At 52.1% G+C, this 23301-nt stretch overlaps 8 protein-coding genes across 8 annotated transcripts; 3 read left to right on the forward strand and 5 right to left on the reverse strand.

Annotated features, from left to right (window-relative positions):
• Positions 1-1699: 1699 nt before the first annotated feature.
• CC1G_13835 (hypothetical protein) lies at positions 1700-2654 on the reverse strand. Its single transcript, XM_002911754.1, has 2 exons — positions 2136-2654; positions 1700-2069 (listed from the first exon to the last, which is right to left on the reverse strand). The coding sequence occupies exon 2, from the start codon at positions 1956-1958 to the stop codon at positions 1869-1871; it is 90 nt and encodes a 29-aa protein (XP_002911800.1). The 5' UTR covers positions 1959-2069; positions 2136-2654; the 3' UTR covers positions 1700-1868.
• Positions 2655-3011: 357 nt separating this feature from the next.
• On the reverse strand, positions 3012-3233 carry CC1G_13836 (hypothetical protein; the record flags this gene model as incomplete). Its single annotated transcript, XM_002911755.1, has 2 exons — positions 3012-3100; positions 3155-3233. The coding sequence occupies 2 exons, from the start codon at positions 3231-3233 to the stop codon at positions 3012-3014; spliced, it is 168 nt and encodes a 55-aa protein (XP_002911801.1).
• Positions 3234-4999: 1766 nt separating this feature from the next.
• On the reverse strand, positions 5000-5803 carry CC1G_13837 (hypothetical protein; the record flags this gene model as incomplete). Its single annotated transcript, XM_002911756.1, has 4 exons — positions 5000-5060; positions 5189-5259; positions 5496-5692; positions 5755-5803. 4 exons carry the CDS (start codon positions 5801-5803, stop codon positions 5000-5002), a joined length of 378 nt encoding a protein of 125 aa, XP_002911802.1.
• Positions 5804-7959: 2156 nt separating this feature from the next.
• CC1G_10082 (vacuolar membrane-associated protein IML1) lies at positions 7960-13377 on the forward strand (the record flags this gene model as incomplete). The annotated part of the gene is made up of 9 exons (XM_001832811.2): positions 7960-8096; positions 8136-8255; positions 8322-8616; positions 8670-8738; positions 8786-8971; positions 9022-9920; positions 9967-11627; positions 11683-11740; positions 11793-13377. 9 exons carry the CDS (start codon positions 7960-7962, stop codon positions 13375-13377), a joined length of 5010 nt encoding a protein of 1669 aa, XP_001832863.2.
• Positions 13378-14701: 1324 nt separating this feature from the next.
• Positions 14702-17218, forward strand: CC1G_10083 (hypothetical protein; the record flags this gene model as incomplete). The annotated part of the gene is made up of 4 exons (XM_001832812.1): positions 14702-15024; positions 15084-15518; positions 15568-16117; positions 16175-17218. 4 exons carry the CDS (start codon positions 14702-14704, stop codon positions 17216-17218), a joined length of 2352 nt encoding a protein of 783 aa, XP_001832864.1.
• Positions 17219-17913: 695 nt separating this feature from the next.
• On the reverse strand, positions 17914-19395 carry CC1G_10084 (hypothetical protein; the record flags this gene model as incomplete). Its single annotated transcript, XM_001832813.2, has 3 exons — positions 17914-17939; positions 18145-18224; positions 18290-19395. 3 exons carry the CDS (start codon positions 19393-19395, stop codon positions 17914-17916), a joined length of 1212 nt encoding a protein of 403 aa, XP_001832865.2.
• A 1300-nt stretch (positions 19396-20695) lies between these two features.
• Positions 20696-22052, reverse strand: CC1G_10085 (hypothetical protein; the record flags this gene model as incomplete). Its single annotated transcript, XM_001832814.2, has 6 exons — positions 20696-21155; positions 21225-21400; positions 21489-21509; positions 21574-21616; positions 21675-21782; positions 21916-22052. 6 exons carry the CDS (start codon positions 22050-22052, stop codon positions 20981-20983), a joined length of 660 nt encoding a protein of 219 aa, XP_001832866.1. The 3' UTR covers positions 20696-20980.
• Positions 22053-22717: 665 nt separating this feature from the next.
• Positions 22718-23276, forward strand: CC1G_10086 (Nat5-prov protein; the record flags this gene model as incomplete). The annotated part of the gene is made up of 2 exons (XM_001832815.2): positions 22718-23132; positions 23185-23276. The coding sequence occupies 2 exons, from the start codon at positions 22718-22720 to the stop codon at positions 23274-23276; spliced, it is 507 nt and encodes a 168-aa protein (XP_001832867.2).
• Positions 23277-23301: the final 25 nt, after the last annotated feature.

The following is a 23301-nucleotide window of genomic DNA, read 5'->3' on the forward strand; positions in this document are numbered from 1 at the left end:
GAGCTGATCGAAGTGCTAGCCATCATCGCCATCGATCATCCCTCGAAACTGACCAGCTGTTATTGTGGGCGCTTATTTGGAGTGAATACTATACCCGATTGGTCGCTCTGTTTGTTTCTGCCTTTTCTCTCAAATATATTGAACGTTGACAATTGCGGGTTTACTGATAAGGAGAGTAGAGCCCATGTAGCCTACTCGAGGGAGGCAGTAAACAATACGCGTTGACCGAATTGGGCTGTGCTGGAAAACGCGATCGTTTGTTGAACGAGACTCACCTATCTTGATGGGCTCGCCTCTTGTCCTTAGCGGATGGTCTCACCTTTGCCCCTCCTGAACAAGCTTGAATTGCTCGTTAAACAATACTGGGGCCGGTTGATTGGATTTGAAGCTCGGCTCCCTTCGGCGAATCAAACCTGTGTCCCGGGGACGATTTACAGCTTTGTTATTTCCCGGGTCGAGACTTGACTCGTTTTTCGACTTATATAGAGAGAAGTAAGCTCACGTTGGTAGGGAAGCCAGCATGCATGACTAGACAACATGAGCTATAGCTGTGTTGTAGGCGCACGGAAGTCAAACATTCATGCGATGATATTTCGGAAAGTGGGCGTTAACGCACCCTTCCCTGCACAACATAGTCCGAATGACAATAAAGAAATCAGTTTCAGGTCAATTGTAGTCTTTCGTTTATTCCATGACTTTAAGAAGGTAATAGCAGATAGACGGTGGAGCTGTGTGATTAGGTACGTAGGACCAAGCTGTCACTGCCGCGGCTCAGCGAGGCGAACCACCAGAAGTGGTTCGGTTTTCGAGGACACCGTGTGTACGAGTATGGGTGACCGTTGATGATACTCATTGGGTCGAACCTCCACATCCAAGTATGCAAGGACGCTGCCAAACTCAATGGGCTCTACGTCGATATGATGCAAGTAAGAGCCTCAATGCGTATCAGTCTCAGATTGGACGGTAGGTTTGAAAGAGGATCCACTGTTGTATGCGGTCAGTGAACGACGAAAACTATGATGCAAGTACCTATTTCGATGGGTAGCCAGTTCCTTGAAAAGGGAACGGGGATGAAGGACAAGTATACCTATGCTCCTTCCTGTTCCACTTTTGAACCGTTTGAGCCGCGTTGCCCAGACGATACTCCGCGAGTGTTGAGTATTACGGGCGTAACTACGTAGGTCCAGAGTAGAAGCAGGAGTTGAGACGGAAATAAGAGCGTTGAGTTCCCACTTTGGGTGTGGAGGTACTTCGAGATAGGGGGTGATGTCACTGACCTATGACGTCGCGGCTCGACGGCTGAAGCACCCCGGGATAAGCTCTGTGGACGACCACTGAATGAATTAAGCTCTTCAACTTGAATTGGCTCATTGGATACTCACAGAGAGACATGCGATGATCACTACTGTTTACGCAAATCGAACCATTGACGACATCGATGAGCATTAGCGCTGGGTAGGGAAGGGTTCCTTGAGAATGGCAGGGATCAAATCGACTTGCTGGCTCGAAAGAAGCACCAATCACATTCGAAGGTCACTTGAGGGAACAGGTATCGGAAGTGCGGCGGCTTCGGACACCTGCGATGGCAGCGGCAATCCTAAGAAACGAGCTGGGAAGAGGTGACTGGATCAATCAAGAATAGGCGCTTGCCGCCCAGAAGTCCTCGACCGCAAATCGCTGGTGATCTTCCTCCTAGGCCATACCCGCGGTATCAGCACGTAAAGAGTCGGCAGTAGGTGATAGAAGCCCTCGTTCTGGTGAAGAGGGAAGAGGATCGCCATCAGAGACAAAGTGAAGCCAAGGACGGAGTCCAAAAGCGTGATCGTCCCAGAAACGGAAAGCATCGTATCGCATGGAAAACTGAAGAATCAAAGGCATTTCTGGGGTTGTTCGATGATACCCTCGATCTTCAAGTAGAAAGGCCAAGAAAAGAGCGAATGGAACACGCTGGCGGCCATCGTCGACAATTCGTCGTCTTGGAGAACCGATTTGATGACAGCTTGAATGTGTGATTGGGGCCAGTCTGGTTATTGGGTCGGTCATGGGAGCACTTCCAGCAACTTTCACCACTGTCTTAGGGAAAGTCCATAACGATAATGAGAACTTATCCTGCAATCGATATGAAAGTCACTCACACTGAAGCCTTAATGAAAAAGCTTTTGAGTTGTCAAGATTAACGCGGTGTGCCGCACAGACAGCAGACAGCTGGAACGATATCTTTAATGATTCCATGACTCAGGATTGAAAGGACTGACCGAAGCCTGCGCGCCGTAACTGGTTGGTGGACTGGTTCACTTCCTCGCTACAAAGTTCGCCCCGCCAAACCCACCCAAGTCCGATCCGATAGCCCTTTTCTCTTCCAAGGATCTCGTCGCACGACATCGGCCACTTCAAACCTTCGATTCCATAGGGAGGGGAGGGAGTTCCATGATCCAGACGACGAAAGAGGGTTAGAGGCGGACTTCCGGATTCCCCATCGTGTTCAGTCGACTAGTCATACGTCGAGGCAATTCGCTAAATCTCGTCACAATTGCAGCGATTAGCCTGCACCTAGTAGCCAAGTTTGTTGTCACAGATGATCCCAAGATCGCGACACAACCAACCAGCATCACTTGAGACTTTGAGCCAGCGAGATGCTTGAGGTGAAGTAAAATTGAGGAAAAGGAGAGGGCGCGGGAGAAGACGGAAAAAAGCGGAAGAGGAAGCGCCGGCGGTGCCAAGCGGAGGAAGGCCAAAATTGGCCAATCGGGACTCGGAATTGGAAGTAGCCGGCCACGGAATGGGCGCTTATGATGTCACTCACCGACGCTCCGAGTAGCCGCTCCGTTTCGACGAAGATCAGTCAAGATCGTTGCTGTTCCTGGTACCAAATGAGCCGGAATGGACTGTAAAGGCAGATTTATGGTATGGAAAACGTGGATCTGCCATGGGTGCGTCGTCATTCTGCCTCACGGCCTCCCCCGCATCCAAGAGCTCGATTCTACGCATTAATACTCCGCATTTCACAATCGTCATCTCGAAGAAACAAAGTGCGACCGTTTCGCCGAGTCATTGGTACGAGACAAAACGTGGTCCGAGTTAAACCAGCTCATACTCCTGGCTATGGCGTCAGATACCACCACACGGGAAGTGAGGCGAATGGAAGAATACTAACCAAGTTCCGGTTCATCGAGCTTCAACAGTGCGATAACCCGCACCATGGAACAATTAGATGTGCCACCAGCAGCAGACATGACTGATCAGGAAGGAGACGTGTTTGTTGGAAGGTATCTCTACAGCCCAAACGAACGTCTCTGAGAAGGACGATCCGGAAAGAACTCGAGCCAACTCGAGCTGCCGTGGTTTGTGGGGATCCAGTTACCGTTAAAGGGAGTGCCAGTTTCCCCGACATTTCCACTTTGCGCGATGCATTATCTCTATCTCTCTTTCTTCCTTAAATTGTCGAGAAAGAGACGGGTGTGATCCGGGCCTTGGAACGACTGTACCTATCGAGGCTCATCTCAGTTTACAACACCCATCTGCAGGACGTCTATCGAGTCTTCGAGATTATCGCTGCTCCAATCTCTGTCCCGTCAAGTGCCTATCGTAGCCAGATCAGACGATCAACATTCAACATACGGACCTGAGTTCCTGGGCGAAATAGACTCTTCTTTTTCCCTATTCACAGACTCGACGAAGTAACTCCGATAAAGCCCCCGAAGCGGATTGGCTTGCTGGTAAAGTAGCAATCAATTGCGACTTTAACATTCCTACACGACTCAAAGAAGACTCATTCTACTGAGGGCCAATAGGAAGATGATAATACAGCGCTTCTCATCGAAAGCCAGTCCACTTCTTGACCGAGGTATGCTCGGAGGAAACTTGTAGGCAAAGAATCTCCCGTCGAATATCCTTTCAACTCCATACGAATATCCACTTCCCATCACATTCGACATTTGGTGTACACGACTGTGAGATTCAGCGAAATCCTTCCGATTCGCTTTCCCGACGCCGATCGCGCCACACTTGGCTCATCGAGAGGATTTTCGTGATGCACTCACGTCGGGGGAAGTAGTAAATGGGATTAAACAATGGAATTAAACGAGCTGGTCGTGTCCTGAAAGTGCCAAGGTGTCCGAATCATGGGTGATAAGATAAAACTAGATATCTCGTCAAAGGGATCGCACATCTAGGGCTCTCGAGGGAAGAGATATCAAGGGCTTTCCAGTTCGAGATCGAGATGATGAGGGCCACAATCAGGATGCTGGTTAACAAGAAGCATCGAACGAGTGGACTGAGTGCAGAAGTGTGGTATTATTGGTGCCAAGACGTTTCAGTGAATCATGAAGGCGGAAATTGAGACAAACCTCGAGTTCTCGTAAGAGATAGCAGACAGAAAGGACAGGCTGAAGCTCTAGGACGGGACACTGAAACACGAACGGGAAGGCTGAAGTCTGTAGGTACGACCCTTGTACAGCCAGGCAGAGGCCCAAGAGTTTGGCTAACGCAAGGGATCTCAAAGCGCTAGTCGTTGCGAGAAGAAAGAGGCCAGTTCAATTGCTACAATCAGAAACCAGCATCAGCCTATTGCAAAAGAAACGAGCTGAAACATGACTTGAACGTTGCTCGACCCTATTGTGAGCTAGAGAGCGAGCATGTTCAGGTAGGCTTTCAAGGTGGATTCCATTTTTTTGGGTACAGATAAGTTGGAGGTGTCGGGGGTTTTGTTGCGATCGGCGTGAAGACTGTCCGCTAGGTTCAGGGTCTATCGGGGCGGCACTCTACGTTGCGTCATTTGGCATTCCACCTGTCTCCATGCACCCAGTTTGAATGCCGATGCGAATGGACGCCACCGGAGCTGTAGACGACGGTACGTAATATTCTGCTTCTCTGAGGTCCATCGGGGCGACGGTCAATGAAGATAATGCTCGTGCAGGCTCGCCAGCGACCGCCAAGAGGCTCCTGGCGCTGTTCCAAACATCCGAAGCTCCTGGGTCGGTCGGTAGCTCGCATCTGAAGCTCATGCACCTGCGACGACACGAGTTCCGTGTTTCTGAACCGGGGAGACGAATCCAAACACGCTGTAAACACTTGAGACAGACACGAAACATCCAGAGGAAGTTGCACCCAGTACCTTTGGCCTAATCCGGCAATTTTGACAAGGTTCAGTCGAGAGTTACAGCAGTCCCAACACGATGAAAGGGCTCACCTTTCATAAGAGATCCTTCTATTATCCGTCCTGGGTCGAGGGTGCAGGTTAGAACGTTCGAGATCCACCACCTATCAAGAGAAAGACGTGTGAAAACACCCATACAAGGCCTAGCAAACTGGTTCACCCAATGTCGGGAGTTCAACCATGTCTTCTTTAGGACAAAAACTCGAACGAGGGAAGTCAGAAAGCTGTAAACTCAACGTGTAGTCCTCGAGCTTTCGCGACGGAAATCAGTAAAAGTCAGCCACAATCTTTCCCGATGTCAGGAATCCGAGTGGAAGTCTTGAAGATATCAGATACATACGTTTTCAATATCAGCAATAAGCGGAACGAGGCTGGGTGTTCCCGCGGATGACTCGGATTGGGCGCTGCCGAGATGTGATAAGGAAAGTCTCCGTCCAGAACTCGGATGAAACACTCGTTGCATAAACAGACGCCCCCGCCGATCCAGGAAATGGGTAGGATTGCAGCACGAAAGGCTCGCCACAGCGCGCCCAGTGTCTGAATATCATTATCATTAATTAGTGTCTGATGATGGAAAGGTGGAAGCTGGGCGTACTTACCAGTTATCGTAATCACGAAGATGAAGATACGATCACTTGGGTTCGCCATTGCGCCTTTCCAAGGCTCAGGGTATACCGCGCGTTTAAAACGTTTGAGGGTTCGAAAATGGTGTTTTGGTAGAGAGAAAGCTGGTGCTCGCTCTGTATCTTCGGACCGAATCACATAAGCACCAGCCTGGACGCGTACTAGAAAGCCGAGGAGGCGTAGCAGCTGTGTTCGGGTGTTGCCTAAACACGGCACGTCGTGCAGAACTGCCCGGCATTCAAAAGGTAAGCGGACAGAGGGAATGTCCCGTGAATTGCACCAGATTAGATAGAGGGGTATTGAGTGACCCTGCTGATCTAGCCTTCCTTCACGACATGACTATCGTCTGGCTCGTGGTATATGCGTGTTGGTGGTCCAAGGGTTAGGGTACTCCGCTGTAAACGATGTGGGCGACGTGAATATAGATATCCAAAAAGGGGCGAGAGCGACATACCTGGCCCTTCATTTCGCTTGTGACCACATCAAGCTTCAACGGTGCTTGACGGACATTAACAATTACTTGGTTAGGTAAAGGTCGGTGGGCGTCGATCCTTCGAAAGCTTACTTGGGTGGTGCGTCAATGTAGACTGTAGCGCCTTCAAAGATTGCTGGAGGCTACAAAACATTCACTTCCGATACGCTAAGGGAGCGGCTCAGAAGGCTTGGCTGAGATTGGCGTAGTGTGAATATCAAAGTTCGATCTGTCATGATTCACAAACGAACTGTTCGTTCGCTACGAGCCAACGAGTCGATGGTGCGGGCGGTAGCGACTTAGCAAGAGAGCGCAGTACTAAACAGGCCCGGTTCTCCGACCTTGCACTGAAAAGACCCTATTCGAATCACTGAAGTCAGCGCGACGACGATAAAGGAGTGGTGGCGTAGGTGAGCTCACAGCCAAGGATAATTGGACTCATTTCCATCGTAGAAACAGGCTCGGATCTGCGACATAATCGCGCAAAGTGCACCCACGAGGCCACTTGAGCAGATGAACAGAGGCACAATCCACAGGATCTCGAGGATAGATAAAGGTAGGGAAGTACCCCACGATTTGGCTACCTTTGTACACTGGTTTGACCTTCGAAGCAAGAAACTGTTCTAGGTTGCGGCCAATGCCAGGGACAAAATGATTGTGATTGCCAAAGGAGGCGGATAACGACAACGAGGTATAGGGACCTGGGAAAGTCTCTGGATAGAGCTGATGGCCAGCAATGTAAGTGGAACGATTTTGAGGAGGAGAAATGTTAACCGAAGGCGTGTTGGAACACGAGGCGCGTTTTTACCATTTACGGAAGACATGCAGTCAAGGGTATCTGTCCCGACAGAAATCGCCGGGGGGTCTGAGCAGCCTGGCGCTAGAAGCGCAGCGACTTTGGAAGCTAGTCCCATCCAAACCCGAGGCTAGACAGACCCAGCAGGCCCAAGAAGTTGGTTTCTGGGTGAATGTCGATAGCCGTATATGGGCTTGTCCAGTCGTATTGTTTTGTGGCAGTCATGCTGGTGGATAACGGACCATCGAGCCCGGGGTTGTCCTGCAGGGAACTAGGTTTGCAGCCACCAGCCAAGCCTTTGAGAAGCCCATTATCTCCTCGTTGGAAAAGCAAGGACAGCGTATGAATGAATCAGGTGACGGAATTCCTTTCCAGCTAGGCTCCAGTTCACGGTCGATCGAAAGCGTTGGGGAATGCTGGTTAAACAAGATGTTTCGGGCTTGATCACTCCAGCAGAAGAATCGATGTCTGCTCCTGTCCAGGCCTCCCGAGACGGTCGTCGGGCTGGTCCGATGTGTGCATTGGTGGAGGGGACCTCGCTTGAATCCTTCAGGGATGCCAGCGCGCCGAGGTAGTCTCCACCATACGGGTCGCGCCGACATAGCCTTCTCCCTTCCCGCCGCAGTGGTCAGACTCCAAGCACGGTGCCAAAGGAAACCGGCTACTCAACTGTGGTAGGGTCTTCTCCTTGGAAGGCAGGAGAAATCAAAGGTGTACACCGCCGGGAAAACGCAAGGAGGTCCTTGTGATCTGTAGCGTCATCCTTTGGAGGCCTTGGAGAGGGCGTGGCTGTTTCACCAATAAATCGTGGCCCATTTCCTGGTCATGAGAACCAGCAGGAGCTGACCTCTAGGTCATTGTCGGAGCTCCAACGGGACGAAGTTGAAGGCGCAGGACGAGTCAACCGTAAACATGTCCTGCAGTTGGACACGGTGTGCCTCAGTTGAGGCCATGAATTCAGTGACGATGGCCAGAGGAAGGATCCCGAGTCATGAGCTCGAAACGAATCCATTTGCCCGCTGCTGGTCACTCTGCAACCGTCTGGACTTGTGAGATGCCCCAGGTCAACTTGAACCAGTCGGTATCAGGTCAACGTTGCTCTTTGTGGTAACCAATGCTGAAGGTCGTCGCGGTCGTCGAGGTCCACCGTGGTCTGACCGCGCGATGCCCATCATCCCACGCGCCGGTGTTCAAACCGGTGTCCAACGGTGACGACAAGAGTTTGGCTCTTGGCCACGACGTCCATGGTCCTCAAAGGCTATGACGAGCTCCAGGGCCGAATCTCAGCACTCGTCGTATGGCCGTCGTCGTTCGAACACGTCACAGTCGGTAATCAGGGCGGTTCCACCGTCAGCCCCGCCCCCGACACCGCTCAAAATTGGCGATACCAGATTGCTCAACGCCTGGGTTCATGAACCAAAGGATTCTTCCAATGTCCTCTTCAATCATCTCCACTGGCCTGGGGTTGCTGAAGGCGATCTCATACGCGTCACCGTTGGCAGTCCTGATAACCCGCACGGTTTCTTGTTCAAAGTCGGGCAAAATGAAGGCGCGCGTTATCAGCTTCAGGTTCGCTATGATCTCGTATTGACGGTCACGTTGGAAGTCTCATCCTGGCCCAGATCTCTATCCCAAAGCCCCTTGCCGAAGCATTCGATGTTAGGAACAACGTGGAGGTGACCCTCACCAAGGTGAGCGCTTCTTTAAGCGATAATAGCGACTGCTGACACTCGGCAAGGTTGAACCCAAGGCCTATTATGCCGACCATATGGAACTGGTTTTCCAGGACCAGTACCTTGGAAGAAGCGATATGTGGCGAATGGGAGAATATCTCACAGGACAATGCATCTATACCAACCAAGAGGTCACCTACATCGGTGGTATCGTCGCGAAGGTCCAGGCAATCTATTCCAACGGTGTCGAGGTGCGTCGAATGCTAGAAAGTATCTTTATTGCATTGCTTGACGAGAGCAGGTTTCTGCTGGCGTTGTTACAGCGTTGACCAAATCCATATACCGCTCGCTGTCGGCCAAGGTCACAATTTACATCCAAGTTTGCAAGGAACTCTGGGAGTTTGCTGGTGACGGAGAACGCTACTATGAGAAGATTATTCATTCATTCCTCCCTAGCCTGTTTGGAAAATGGCGCGAAGCAGGAACCAATCACACTGTCACCATCGTCCTCATTTCACGCGTCTTCTATGAAGAATCAGAAATCGACTACGCAGCCGGTCCACTGCGACGCGACGAGCGAGGAAACTGGTACAAAGACTTTTACAAAGTCATTACCGACCTCGAAGTCAACTACGAATGGAATGACACCCTCGTCAGCCTGAAGAACTCGTTCTGGGCGTTCCAGCGCGATATTCTGCTCGCCCACCATTATCACCGTGCCTGTCTGGACTCCAAGCTCGGATTACCCTCCCATATCCGCCTGGTTGGGCAGATTTCATACGCCCACGATGGTCCGATTCTCGAGGCACTGAATCTGGGCCTCAATCCCACAGAAACGCACCATATAGACAGGTCGCTCTCCCTCACTGGAGCCACATACATCCTCATCACCCCTGGAACAGGGTACTTCCGCGTATCCAAGGCCCTCCTCAGGTTAACGACAATGCGCATGCTCGACCAAGGGGTGGTCCTCAATCTTATCCTCTTGACGAAGCAGCCCCTTCACCAAAGCCCTATATTCAGTTTCCAGGGCATCGACCCCTCCCTGAAGGAACACGATGACCCACTTTCTGACGACCCCCTATGGTGCGACGATGCCAATGTCGACCACAGCAAGAAGAAAACCTTTTGGTGGGAGCCCTTTTGGCTCTCGACAACCTTTTGGGATAAACAAAAGGATTTGCCCATACGTTACGACAGGTAAGTTTCCACTTTGTTTCAATTTTCCAGTGCTGACAGAAATCAGATTCGTTGCCCGTGCCAAGATGCACGAGATACAGATGCTAGGGCTGTTGGAGCATGATGTTTTAGCCAGCATTGAAGTGCCCTTCTTGCCCGAACGCCCCCTCCCTCCACTACTTGGTATCGCTCGGGAGGACACCCGGATGACCCAACAAGAAGCCGACAACTTCGACAACGAGATATTTGCATCCGGTAGTACTGGTGAAGCCCTGTCTTCGCAGTTCACCCTCCCAAGCGCCATGCTTCCCATACCTGGCAAATCGGAGAAACGCACGTCTAACCACCGCAACTCAACGACGGGGATACGAATACAAACAATCGAGGAAAGTCCTCGAAAAATTCACAAGACCCTCCCCGACGAAGGATTGCCAACTGTCGCTGCTCCCAAAGTTCCGTTGAGCACGTCACCCTCTCAAGCTTCCATTCGGTCAGCTCGATCGGAAGTCTCGACGGCTTCCGCGAAACTTCGCGCCTTGCAGGCTACTCCGAACAAAGGCGGTTTGGCATCCAAGCTGACCCCTTCGTGGTTGTTCAATCCGTTCAGGAGCAGCGGGATCAGTGAACCGCAGACCTCGCAAGTCATTGCAGCCGGGTCTTCGGCCAATTCGTCTGCAAATACGACCCCTGTCCATACTCCCCTGTCCATCCCAGCTGTAACCCCCGCCACACCTGGGGTACAGGCCAGCACGCCGATCAGCATGACGCCGTCCGCTCCCATTCAGATGCCCGCGAACCCCACTCGTGCTGCAGCAACGACGGGTCAGCATCCCAACCTCGCGTTGAAGGGCTCGTTAGGCAGGTCAACGTTGCGACATGGGGATGACAACCTTGCAGCACCACCTCGCGGCTCCTTCTCTCGTCGTTCACCTCTTAACACGCCTCCGCGAGACGAGTATATTGCTAACAAACGACGAAGCACGGCCAACTTCGTCCAGTCGATGTCCTCCGGTTCTCCAGGGTCCTATTCCAATCCCTCCAACCCCTCCCAGCCCCAACGGCCAGTCTCCTACTTGCAGTCCTCCATGGCCCGGCGGTGGCACCATGTCCTCCCTCATCCTCTCAAGAAGCACGACATCAAGTGGAAAGCCCTTGTCACTCCGGCGTGTTTACCATTGACAGTCGACTATTTCCCGACGAGCAACGAGCTGGAATCTTGCTATGAGCTGCACCCTTACGAATTCGTCGTCAACCCCAAGGAGCTCAAGTCGATGTTCCTACGACCACCCAACGTCAAGGAGACAGGTACCAAAGGGCAACACTCTGCCGAAAACATCCAGGCGTGGGCTCTGGTAACGATGCGCGCCATGGCCGGTGTTCGACTCGCCCAGGGATTCCAATTCGTTCTCAAGCCAGCGCAGACAGGGACTGGGAACCATTTCGAAAACGAGTATTCGAATTATGGTTGGAATCCTAGTCATCCGAGTCAGAGAGCTCCGTTAGCCAGGACAGCCTCGGCGTTGCTCACGGACGAACCGAGTATGCCTATGGCGGTTGGGTCGAACGAGGCGTTGATTAACGTGGACCATCCGATCTTTTTGAGCATGACGAATGAGATTCATATGATCTGGTTCAATGGGGAGGCTATCAAGGTCAGAAGGTATACCAGGAGGATGCCGATACAGCCCAAGTTCAAGTACCAGTGTTTGATTTGGCCGAAACTTGGAGGTGGGTTATTTGTTCTTTGGATGAGTGGTAGCCCGTGGCTGACGATATTCTGTAGTTGGGTACACGGAGCTTTCGACGACGTTCGAGTCGTATGGCTTGGATCACTGGAATCGGTATGTTTCATGTAGTGTCTCCTTGCCTACCTTTGCTTACTGGCGGATCCAGGCTCGACATGCTGATCTCAGGGTACCAGACCTCTTTCGAGGACGTCTTGCGATACTGGCGTACTCGCTTTGTGGTGCTTCCAACCTCGGAGCCTCCGACCATCACCGCAGGGCCCGGTGGGGAGAAACTCAACGAAGAAGAAATTCGAATCCTCGGCATCGACAAGCTCGGCGAAATCTTCACCAAGCTCCGGTGGTACCCTCCTGGCGTCGAACCCAACCCTCCCATTCGTTTCCTCCCCACAACACACGATCCCGCTCAAACGGTCTTCGACGACGTGCTCATGCAGCAACTTGCGGAGATCTGCTCCAATGGACCGCTCAAGAAGAACATGAACAGCGATAAGGAGATTGCGGATATGTCGTTTACGCAGGTTGCGACGTTGATGAGGGCGGAGCCGGGGTTGATCAAGCATAATCAATGGCATAAGAACTTCTATCCGAACTCGTTTGTAGGGAGCGATTTTGTTAGTTGGCTGGTGAGGGAGTTTAGGGATGTTTCGTCGAGGGTGCAGGCGACGGAGTGGGGTATCAAGTTTCTTGAGCAGGGCTTCATTGAACATTGTAGGAATCTGCATCCTTTCCTTGACGGGTATGTTGCTATTCTCGCAGCGGGTTACGGTGCTGACCTGGCTCACAGGCACTATTTCTATCGCCTGAAGGGCGACTATTCTGTGCCCATGACCCCGAGCATCAAAGGCTGGTTCAAGAGAGGCGAAAGTGACGCGAGATCGATACAGTCGTCGCAGTCGTCAAGCAGTCTCAGCCGTTCACGACTGTCCAGCTCTCGCAAGAAGACACAACTGATCTTCAGTCAGAGCACCATCATCGACCTTGACCCTCACAAACGAAGTAACCAGGCCGAGACAGCACTGCTCCATCACGATATCGTCCACAACCCAGCCACTGTCTTCCACTTTGAACTCCAGTGGATAGGTACGACTGCGCGTGTCATTGAAGACCAGCTCCGGCAATGGAACCGCGTCATCGAAAAGTATGGGCTCAAACTTGTCGAGGCATACGTTGGCCAAATCTCGGATATTCGTGACCGCAACCCATTCCAGTCGTGTTTCCCTATCCGATTCGCAGTTCCTCCTCCTGTCATCCCCGATATCGAGAAGCGCATCCAACCTGAAGGATCGAAGACGGCGAGGTACTACTTCGAGTACGCACTCCTTCGGAAATTCGGGTTTGTCCTGGACGTTGAAGCCCAAGACCTTTATGTGGATTCTGTGGACGTGGTATACTCCTACCGCAGATCGCCATACCACTATTCGCAATTCGTTCACCGGAGCGGGCTAGCCTTTGTTCAAGTCCTAGATGGTGGACAAGGCTTCCTATTCTTGACGAATCGGTTGATGGGTACAGGGAGGATGGGTGCTGCACTGAAGAGTCTTGGGAAGAGCGGGAGTGTGGCGGCGATCACTAGGAGGTCTGGTTTGGCGGGTGAAGATATTCGATTGAGCCTGTATGATTTCTGTCAGGATAGGGAGAAGTTGATGGAGTTTTATGATGAGCAGCTGGCGTTGCTCCCACCTTGTCCGCAGACGCCGCTCTCGGAGGAGCCTCCGAGTCTGACTATCTGACCTAGTGTAGATATGACGTTTGGCAATGTATTATACTCGTAGTCTGCTATACCTTTCTGTATTTTTACGGACGCCCAGGAGTGAAGGAGGTGCTAGGCATCACTGATTTCATGATCGGCCATCACCATCACCCGGCGGCGCGTGGCGACGCATTCGCGACGCGGACATTGTCAAATTGCTCTCTTGCCTCAACCACAACTTTGAATATCTAACATCTCTCACTCCACCTGATTCTCGTACTCTTTTCTTCTATTCTTACATCTGGGTCTTACTTCATTTCTTATAATACCCACCTGAAGAACACCCAGCCATTGGTTCATGGAGTCAGGAAGCACAAATTCGAAGGCTCGAGGGGTCTGGTAAACAAGCCTCGATTCCCAGTGAAGAGAGAATCAGCATATTTCACCAAGATCCGTGGATAATGTAGCTGCATTGGAAATGCCTCAAGTGCCTTCCGAGTTTGCCGCAGTGCTTCGGGAATGCAGAAGTTCGTCTTTTTCTCTATCCTGTTCTGTCTTTAGGCTGATTGGTATCAGGTACACGAGGAGACTGGTCGCCTACGTTTCGTGGATGTGAATTGCTGTTCCAGAACAATCACTCTTCGTTGCATCGGCTGGGAAGAGAAACACCAACTTTGGTTCCGACTCGCCCAGCTGTCTTGCATCTTGCATCCAGCTTGATGTCTTCCGTGGAATATGGGGTTGTGGAGGGAATGGTCGTTCCTGGATGTGTTTCTTAAATTCCAGCATCGTTAACTCCGCTCGGCGATCGTGAAACTGCTTGACAATCAGGGTTCAATGGTGTGCAGCCTCGACCTCCCAAACGTACGGCAGTAACTGAATGCTATTTCACAGCATCTCACTCTTAAGGAATGTCTCCTCGTCATCTGCCCGTCATCCTCGTCTTCTGTCAATAGGAGACGCACTTCAGTTACAGGCCCAGGCATTCTGGTTGCTCTTTTTGCTCTCTATTTTCCCAGCGGCAGGTCAGGAGTGGAATTCAGAACGCCACTCTTGTTCGCACTGCCCATGGGTCGGCTGCTTCTCCTGTTCGCCATCCACCTGACTCCTTCCAGATGTCGAGCCCGTGAAAATAGGTTCATTTCAAAATGGATATCTGCTAAAGAAGGCCGCTCTAGCGTCATTCCTCAGGCTATATGAGGTTTCTGATTCGAGAGAGTTGGACTTCCGCGGGACCACATCACCTAGCACCCTCCCAACATCCACGCAATCGCCAGAAACACTTTCGCTCTCAATCTCATCGTAGGCCGTTCTGTATACGTCTTGCCATTGATCCTTCTGACGGCTCCGTTTCCTTCAGCACGATGTCTCTTTCTCAGGGTGTTTACTGGATTCGCAACAGCCGATGGACAAACAAAGTGCTGGATCTCAAAGAGGCCAAAACCGAGAACGGCACCCGCATCCTCAACTTCGACCAACACGACACGTTCAACCAGGTCCTCAACCAGCTCTGGCTCCTCGAGCGAGTTGAGACCCGCGACACTTACCTCATTCGTAGCGTCCATTCCAACCTTGTTCTTGATCTCCACGATGGTTTGTCTGCCAACGGCACCCCCGTCCAGGCCTGGACAGAACACGGTGGCAGGAACCAGCAATGGCGCGTCGAATACTCTAAATCTCAGAACGAGTATGTGATTTAGGTTCATCATTCTTAAACTTTGCTGACGATGATGTTCCTACTTATAGCATGACTTTATTCCGCATCGTCAATGCTGCTTCTGGAACCGCGCTTTCGCACAACGAAGATGACTCCGACACGGCTACCGTTGCATGGAGCATCGACGACGGGCCGAAGCAACTATGGGCATTCACACCCTTCGTACCCTCTCTCTCAGTCCGTCTCCGAGTGAAGCAGACTGGGAGAGTCCTCGATCTGAAGGAGGCCTCTGCTGCCAATGGCACTCCTGCTCTGGCTTGGAACGAACACACTGCCGTTACGAAGCGCAATCAGCTCTGGTGGTTGCCCAAGTTGCAGAATAGTGAGGGATATACCATCCAATGCCTCGAGACCAACACCGTGGCCGACCTTGCCTATGGCAAGAGCGACAATGGTACCCCCATCATTGGTTGGCAGTCCCACGGTGGGCGCAACCAGCAATGGGATATCGAGCTCTACAGAGGGTGAGGACATGTGACTGGATTCTAAAGTCAGCTCTGACGCTCATTTCAGCGACTACCAACGCATCAAAAACATTCAGGGAGGAACTGCAATGGACGCGTTCGCTGACAGCAAGGAGAAGAAGGTTGGCGGCTGGCAGTTCCACGGTGGCGACAATCAACAGTGGCTGTTGGATCCCGTTCCCTCCCCTGCACCCACCTATGTCCTACTCCAAAACGCTGGCACCAACAAGTTCCTAGCCAGCAACGACTCTAACGACATCGACACTGTCGACGGTCCCCAGACTGTCTTTGATGGCAGGGTCCAATGGCGCTTCGTCCAAACGGAATCGACTGGCATCTACACCATCGTCAACCGTGCCACCGGTCGAAAGCTGCGCCAGGTCCACTCCTCCATCCCTTCTATCGGACTTGTGGATTCCAAGCAGCCGGACAATAAGGATTGTTGGGTCCTCGAGAGTTACAAGAAGGCCCCCGGTGTTGGCCTCATCAGCATCGTTAATCGTGCGACAGGCTTCACCCTCGACCACTATGCTGGCGTGAGCGTTCAAGCTTTGGACATCGGCATGGACAACCAAAACAGGACCTGGAAGGTCCTTCAGGTAAGTTATCTCCCCACCAGCAACATCATGGCCGAACTGACGTCGCATTTTGTACAGGCCAACGATTGGCTCCCTTCGTTTGCCCTCGTCAACGGCCAGAGTGGAACTGCCCTGACCGATCAGGCCGGAAAGCATGGCCACTACTCGTCCACTGAAAATATCAACCAATATGTCGCCCAATGGGTCATTCACAGGGTTCACGACGGTCCACAATATGTGATTCAGAACAAGGCCAGCAACCATTACATTGGCGGGGCCTCCGCTCGATGGGAGTTGGTTCCCCGCAACGAAAAGTACTTTGGTATCCGTAACGTCTCCACCAAGAAGTACATCGGCATCCACAACAACCAGGTCACATTCAACGACCAGGAGATGAGCGACAAGTGTCAAGCATTCGAACTGGTCTCTGGTCGTACGCCCGACAACAACGACGATTTCCTGTACATGGACGATGACGTCTTGGAGGTCATCGTTCCCCTCATGGGCGAACAGGGAGCCGAGTTGGGGCAGCGTATCGACAGACGTAGGGGCAGGCAGCCACCGAAGGACGTCAGTGAATGGGGCAGAGTAGCTCCCAACCGTTTCAACCCTCCCGACAACGTCACCGTCCGCCAGCTCGTCAGCAATCTCATCGACAGATTGGACATTGACATCGCTAACGAGGAGAGCCAGCCTGTCGACACCCTCGTCAAGTGCGACCAGAACGAGGCCGAGCGCGTTATCGGCCAACGCCTCCCCCAGTCAATCAGGGACATTTTCGGGACGAGCGGCCACCCCGACAGGGTGTTCCGAATCGAGAGGCAAGGCTGCGTGGACGTGGGCGGTGGACGATATGTCAATATCCTTGGCCTCTACGAGAAGGACGTGTACTGCCACGTCGTTCTTCCTGTCGGGGTTAGGTATGGCAAGGAGGTGGTGCGAAGCTTCCTGCGAGAGAGCATGGATAGGAGTACGACTGTCGTCGTTACTCGTGCTTCGTCCAAGGCTCCTAACGGTGGTCCTAACCTCAAGCCCGACGCTCAAGCCGCCAGCGAGAATCTGTGGATCAAGTATGCCCAGAATCTCTTGCCCATAGTCCCCGTCAAGCACTCCGAGCTCTAGGCCTCTCAAAAACGTCTTACAGGCAACCCGAGTCGGTTGTGGAAGCATGTTTTTTTCTTCCTGTTTGTACTTTGCTCAGCCGTTCCTCCCTGCCGCTGTTGACCCCTCATGCCTGTCTCTTTTATACAGGCCTACCACCTCCTTTCATGTTCTGCCCCTACCAGAAACGCCGTTAACGTTCATACCATATCTTCGGCCCCGTTCATTCCTATTTCATCACGAATTCGACATTAACCCCTTCCCCACCCTCGTTGGTGTTCTGAATTCATATCGCATTCTTCCGACCCCCTTATCAAAGTTGACAATAGCTGTACTCAGTAGCTGAAATGTGACTACTCTGATTTGTACATTCCTCTCATTGCTCCCTCCTCACTTCACAACCATCGCTCGAGTTGAGGCATGCACTGACAGACCATGCAGCACAAATACTTTCATGGCTTATATTCAAGGTTACTTTCGGAGCAGAGGCCTTCGACATCACATCCGCTGAGAGGGGGAGACAAGAGGAAAGAATTTGGGCTACTACGAGAAGAGACTATATTAGAAGAGAGAAAGAGGCCACTGGTGAGAACGAAAGAAAAAAAATGTGAGTACGCTATAGACAGATGGTAAGCAGGAAAAGGGATAGCATCTAGGAGGAAAGAAGAGAGAAAGAGGAGCGAAAGAAAGAAAATAAACGTCAGCGAGGGAAATATCTACGATGTGAGGATTGGAGAAAGTACTGAGAGGGAGAAAGAGAAGGGAGCAAAGAAGAGAGTTGGGAAGACAACGACAGAGATGAGAAAAGGAACAGACGACAACGGGAAACTATTAGGGTATCTACGAAATATAAAGACGTGAAGGTGCCATAGAGAGCAATTTAGAAATCTACCAAACCGTTATCAGTACACGCCTTCCTCTCACCACGAAAGGAGAAAAAGACGTACCAAGTTCAGGCTCCTTCTCTCGAAGTTCAACAACCTCATCCGTGCCTCGCGAAAGGTCGACAAGATGACGAGCGACATACCTACAAAAACCAAACAACCCGTCAGCATCCCAATCACGTCAAACGCAGAATAGAAAACAACGCACCACTCCATCGCCCTAGCACTCATCACAAAGTCCTTCATATTGACCAAAAGCCACTGGAGCTCGAGTTCATTAAGCTCAGGAACACCCAGGGTGTTACTCAACCCTTGATAGCTCGCGTCGCCGCCCGGTCGAGCTCCCAACATCTCCTCCATCCTCAACTTGGTGATGTTGTCGACAGCGGACTCTGAGGTGAGGTCTGTAGAACCGAGTTGGGAGGACGGGTTTAAGGGAGAGGAAGAGTTCGAAGGGGAGGAAGAGGCGGCTTCGGCGTCGTTGAGGTTACGAATGACGGGGTCGTCTGCCATCCACGCCTCCTCAGTGCCGTTGACGATACCAAAGTACTCGCAGCCGCGCATCCGGTGGATAGCGAGGACGGGCCCTCGCACCTTTTGGGCGGCCGGGCGCTTGACGAGTTTGGGGCGTCGGGGAGCGAGAGTGGGTGTGGGGCTGGGGCTGACGCTGAGACTGGAAATTGGGCTCTGGGACGTCTGAGGGGCGGGTGGGGCGTGAGCAGATGTCTGAGACGCCGAGACATCCAGAGACAGGAAAGGAGGAGGTTTGATATAGCCGCCACGACCATCGGAAGAGTCCACAAAGGAAGAGGCGGATGAGGAACAGCAGGAGGAGCAGCAGCAGCTGTGTGATGTTGCTCTTGAAAGAGAGCTATCGTCCCATACACCCGTGCGCGGCGGGAATGGCACGAGCGATATGGGTGTCGGGCTCGGAGGGTCTGATTCGTAGACGTGGTCTGTCATGAGGGGCGGCATCGGAAGGGGGCTTCCACTGTCGTCGGCGGCACCCGCCGCGGAGACCAAGCAAGAACTGTAGTAGCTTTCAGTTCCCCACGTCGATCCGCTCGCCCCTCTGGAATACCCGCTGCACGATGCAGCCACCCGACGGCCAAAATCGACGGGTAGGCATGAAACAGCGGGTTGGGTTGGTTTTTGGGTTGGTTTGATGAGGATCCCGCGTGGATAGGTGGTCTGTTTGGACACTGCGGAGAGGTTGGCGCGTTTCATGGGTGGAGGCATGACTGGCGCTTTGAGTGCTGCTGTGAATTTGGCTTTGACGCCGGTGAAGGCGGTGGTTGATTGGGCTTTGAACATGGTCATGGTCTGCGAGACGTGTAAGGATGAGGATGAGGGAGGGACTGGCGACAGACTTACTGGTTAAGAGCTCAAAGCTTAGACTAATGATGGGACTTGACGATGCAAATGTATTATGGATTGATTAGATGGTTCTAAGATACAGTCGACAAGTCAGTATAACCCTCTCAACACGCCAGCAGCGAAAGAATACTCACTAGTCAAGTTCAAAAGAAGCTGGCGCAAAAGTGCTAAATCTGAAACACGTTCGTTCGAGTAGAGATGATAGTGGTTGCAGGTTCAGGGTAGAACGAAGTGTCTGACCTATCCCTTCCAAAAGGCGGGTTATTTATGTACTTTGGACACCTCTAGGTAAGACTCTAGAGCGTGAGGAACCAGCAGAGACAAGTCACGCAGGACCGGGTCACGGCAGGGAGGTGTTCAGAACACCGCCTCGACGTTCCTCACGTCGGGACTATGTCATGGCCCCACGCCCATTGGTCTCCAATTCCGTTGCGTGACCGTTAAGGGCGTTGATGACGCGTCTTGAAAGTCTGAGATAAAAGCTAGGGGCCAAGGCGTACGTCCAAATTCGACGCGGTACGACCTATACCCAGGTCAGGAAAGGTAGTCGAGGTCCAAATGCGTCTTGCGCGCAGAACGACACCGCATTCATTGTGGGATAAGGATAAGTTTTGAACTCTTGTTATTTAGCCTCGTCTACTGCTGGACGTCAGCAACCGTTGGATCTACCGCGGTTTGAAGGTCGAGGTCGAGGTTAGAAGACGAGGACGCCCCCGGGCCGACAGTGGACCACGGTTCACGCATCATCAATCTCGTTTGATTCAATCATTTCCATCTGATTGCGGTAATTGAAATTAACTGATTGCCATGATGTTGCCGTTCCCGACTTGGCGGACCAATCGACATCGAGTTCCTACACCTTGTTCGTGGTTGTCCTCCAGAGCAACTGTCGTCCCATGCAGTGACCCAGTTATTCCGGTCATGGCAAGCGTGGCTCTTCCACTATTTTGGCTCTCCCAAGTAAGCGTCGAAGGTACTAAATCGTAATTTGATTGCGAGTGGGCTTGCGATGAGCGCTTGAATCAAGCGCTCTAATCGTTCCTCGTGATTGCGTACACGACACCTATGATACAAGAAATAAACAACTGCTTCTCCTCTTAGATTTATCGACCCTATATCGTTCCACCTCGCCTCCGGTGGGCGCAGACCTGCCTACTCCCGAGTCACAGTGCGATGCGGACAGTTTGGGCAGCGATGTCTCCAGAGGTGCCGCTTGTACTACTGCTCTGCCATGTCCAGCGTGAATCGGAAGGATGCAGTAGTATAGAGGATAGGATGGTATAGTTAAGTTATGGTCAGTCGGTCGACATCCTCTTTCCTCAACCATCCCTTCATAGGTACCAGCCAGTCAGCTCGACCCCATTTAGCCAGACCAGACTGGCAGAGGATGCATGATATCCAGTCCCTAACAGCCTCCCTCCGCGTCCCTTCCATCAACCTGGCGTGCCAGCTCTCCTCTCCGCCTCTACTCCAACTTGCCCTCAAACCTGACCAAACCTCTCAACAACGCCGAAGCAGTCGATCATGTCGAAACGTGTTTCTTGTTCTTACTGCCCTTCGGTCGTCCTCTAGGCCGCTTCACCACAGCCCCGTCAGGTGTCGCTCCATCAAGTGTGCGCTTAGACGAACTAGGACCAGGCGTTGAGCCCCCCGCGTAATCTGGTTCGTTCCCGTTTAGTCTTCTCTCTGTCAAGAACCTACATACCCAAAACAAAGCCGTCAGTCGTCAATATCCCTATTCTAACCATAAAGGAAAAGAAACGCACTGGGCAGTCCGCTCCTCCAACGTCTGCTGCAAGCTGGGTAAAGGCGGTTGCCCTAGATCCGCACGGAGTCTGTCAACGTCCGCTTTGGCGATGGCGTATTCCCCTTCGGAGAGTTGTGTGATTTTGGTGCGGAGGTCTTCGCATTCGCGGAGCATCGTTCCTTCGGCTAGGTCAGCCTATTCGCAAGGGGCGCAATTGCACAGGGTTGAGGGTGAGCAGGTGTGATTCAGTGCCGAATTGAATTTGAGTAGGCTGGTTGTGTACCTTGTCGCGATCGGCGTTTATCTGGGTGCGTGAGTGGAATGATGGGATTAGCGAGGGGTTTGGAGAGACAAGAAGGAAAACGCACCTCTTGTAGACATTTGAGCAACCTCGCTCGTTCACTGTCCAGTCTGTCGAAACCAGGTCATTCGCATCCCACAACCTGGTGAAAGGGCCGAGGATACGCACTTGTTCTTCTGCTCTTTGACGTCCTGAATCGCTCTGGACTTTGCTTCGAGCGTAGCATGTACAGAAAGTATATGAGCCGTATGTAACTGCAAAGTCAACGCATGTTTCCTGTAAATCGTAAGATGATAAAATGATCATCAGTACTCCGGTGCAAACGGCAGGCAAAAAACGCGTTTTGGATTGAAAAGACGAAAGCGAGAGAGAAAGGAAAGCAATATCCAAAAGACAGACAGAGACGTACTTGAGTTCAGCTTGTTTCGCCAATTGCACAAGATCCTTTGTCCAATCGCCAGTAGCTACAACAGGTCCAGTAGAAGCTGAGCCTGTCGTCGAACCACTCGCAGTCGCGCCATTCGCACCTTGACTGGGTTGCCCCATCTGTTGTTGCTGCTGTTGAAGTTGTTGCGCTTGCGCATGCGGCTGTTGAACCAGCGGCTGCTGTGGCATTCCCTGATGCACCATCGTCGGCTGCTGGTAATGCATAATGTGTATCGGGGGCTGCTGGACGCCCTGGGGCATCGCGCTCTGCGCAGACTGCATCATGGGCACATTCTGGATATAGCCTGAGTGGTGTGGAGGCGCGGGGCCAGCGGATGCGGACGGCGGGTTATAATGGACATATTGAGGTTGATGGTGCTGGATATGTTGCGACATTTCCGTCAATTCGTCGACATAAAAAACGAGGGAAAGTGCTTATCAGTCGAGTGAGCGGATTGAACTGTCTGGGGGCACGGTGTTCGAGGTCTTTGCTTGCCTTTGCTTGGCATGGTGGCGGTGCTGTCGTGGCCCATACGCGACGGGTTTGGGCAGAGCTCAAGGTTGGACTCGACGACACCAGCAACGATGAGCGTAACGAGACCCTTCAGGGCGACTGACATGTTCAAGTTCAACACAATATGTGAGCTGGTCTTCCTATCTCCAGCACCGTTCACTCAACCAGTCGCAGCAACTTGGACCTCTGGACAGAAACGGTACGACCTCGGAATACAATTTCTCGAACAGATTTCTTATATTCTTCATAGTATGGCATTGGGTTTTACTTGATGTATCTCGGCCGCTGGCCAGATCTCTGCACCGTCGAGGAATCGCCCAGCGGACGAATGATGGGATACGGTACGCCCCGCGCAGCTCCTACCCGCTCCACACCTCAACACGCCCGCCTCGCAGTCATCGGTAAAGCAGAGGGTCAAGGACCAGAATGGCACGGACACGTCACAGCAATTACAGTTGCGACAGAGTACAGACGACTAGGTCTCGCAAAGAAAATGATGCGCCAGCTCGAGACGATCTCGGACGAGGTCTACAAAGGTTTCTTTGTCGATCTATACGTCCGATGTGCGAATCACGTCGCAATCAACATGTATGAGGGGATGGGGTATAGTGTATACAGGAGGGTGAGGGAGTATTATGGGTCTTTAGGCGCTGGGAAGGGTGGAAAGGACGAAGAAGATGCGTTTGGTGCGTTCTTGCCAATTCTACCCCGGGCTGCTTCGTTGACTCGTATGCACAGATATGAGGAAACCGTTATCGAGGGATCCTCAACGGCGCTCGGTTCGAGAAAATGGACGACTAATGGTTGTCCCTGCACACGAAGTACCGTAACCCGGCTACACACACGCTTTCAAAA

This window comes from Coprinopsis cinerea, assembly GCF_000182895.1.
Source record: "Coprinopsis cinerea okayama7#130 chromosome 2 map unlocalized cont3.2, whole genome shotgun sequence".
Classification (NCBI taxonomy): Eukaryota; Fungi; Basidiomycota; class Agaricomycetes; order Agaricales; family Psathyrellaceae; genus Coprinopsis; species Coprinopsis cinerea.

Excerpts from the sequence above, each read along its gene's own strand:
- CC1G_13835 (XM_002911754.1), bottom strand. The coding sequence starts at position 1,958 with ATGGCCGCCAGCGTGTTCCATTCGCTCTTTTCTTGGCCTTTCTACTTG.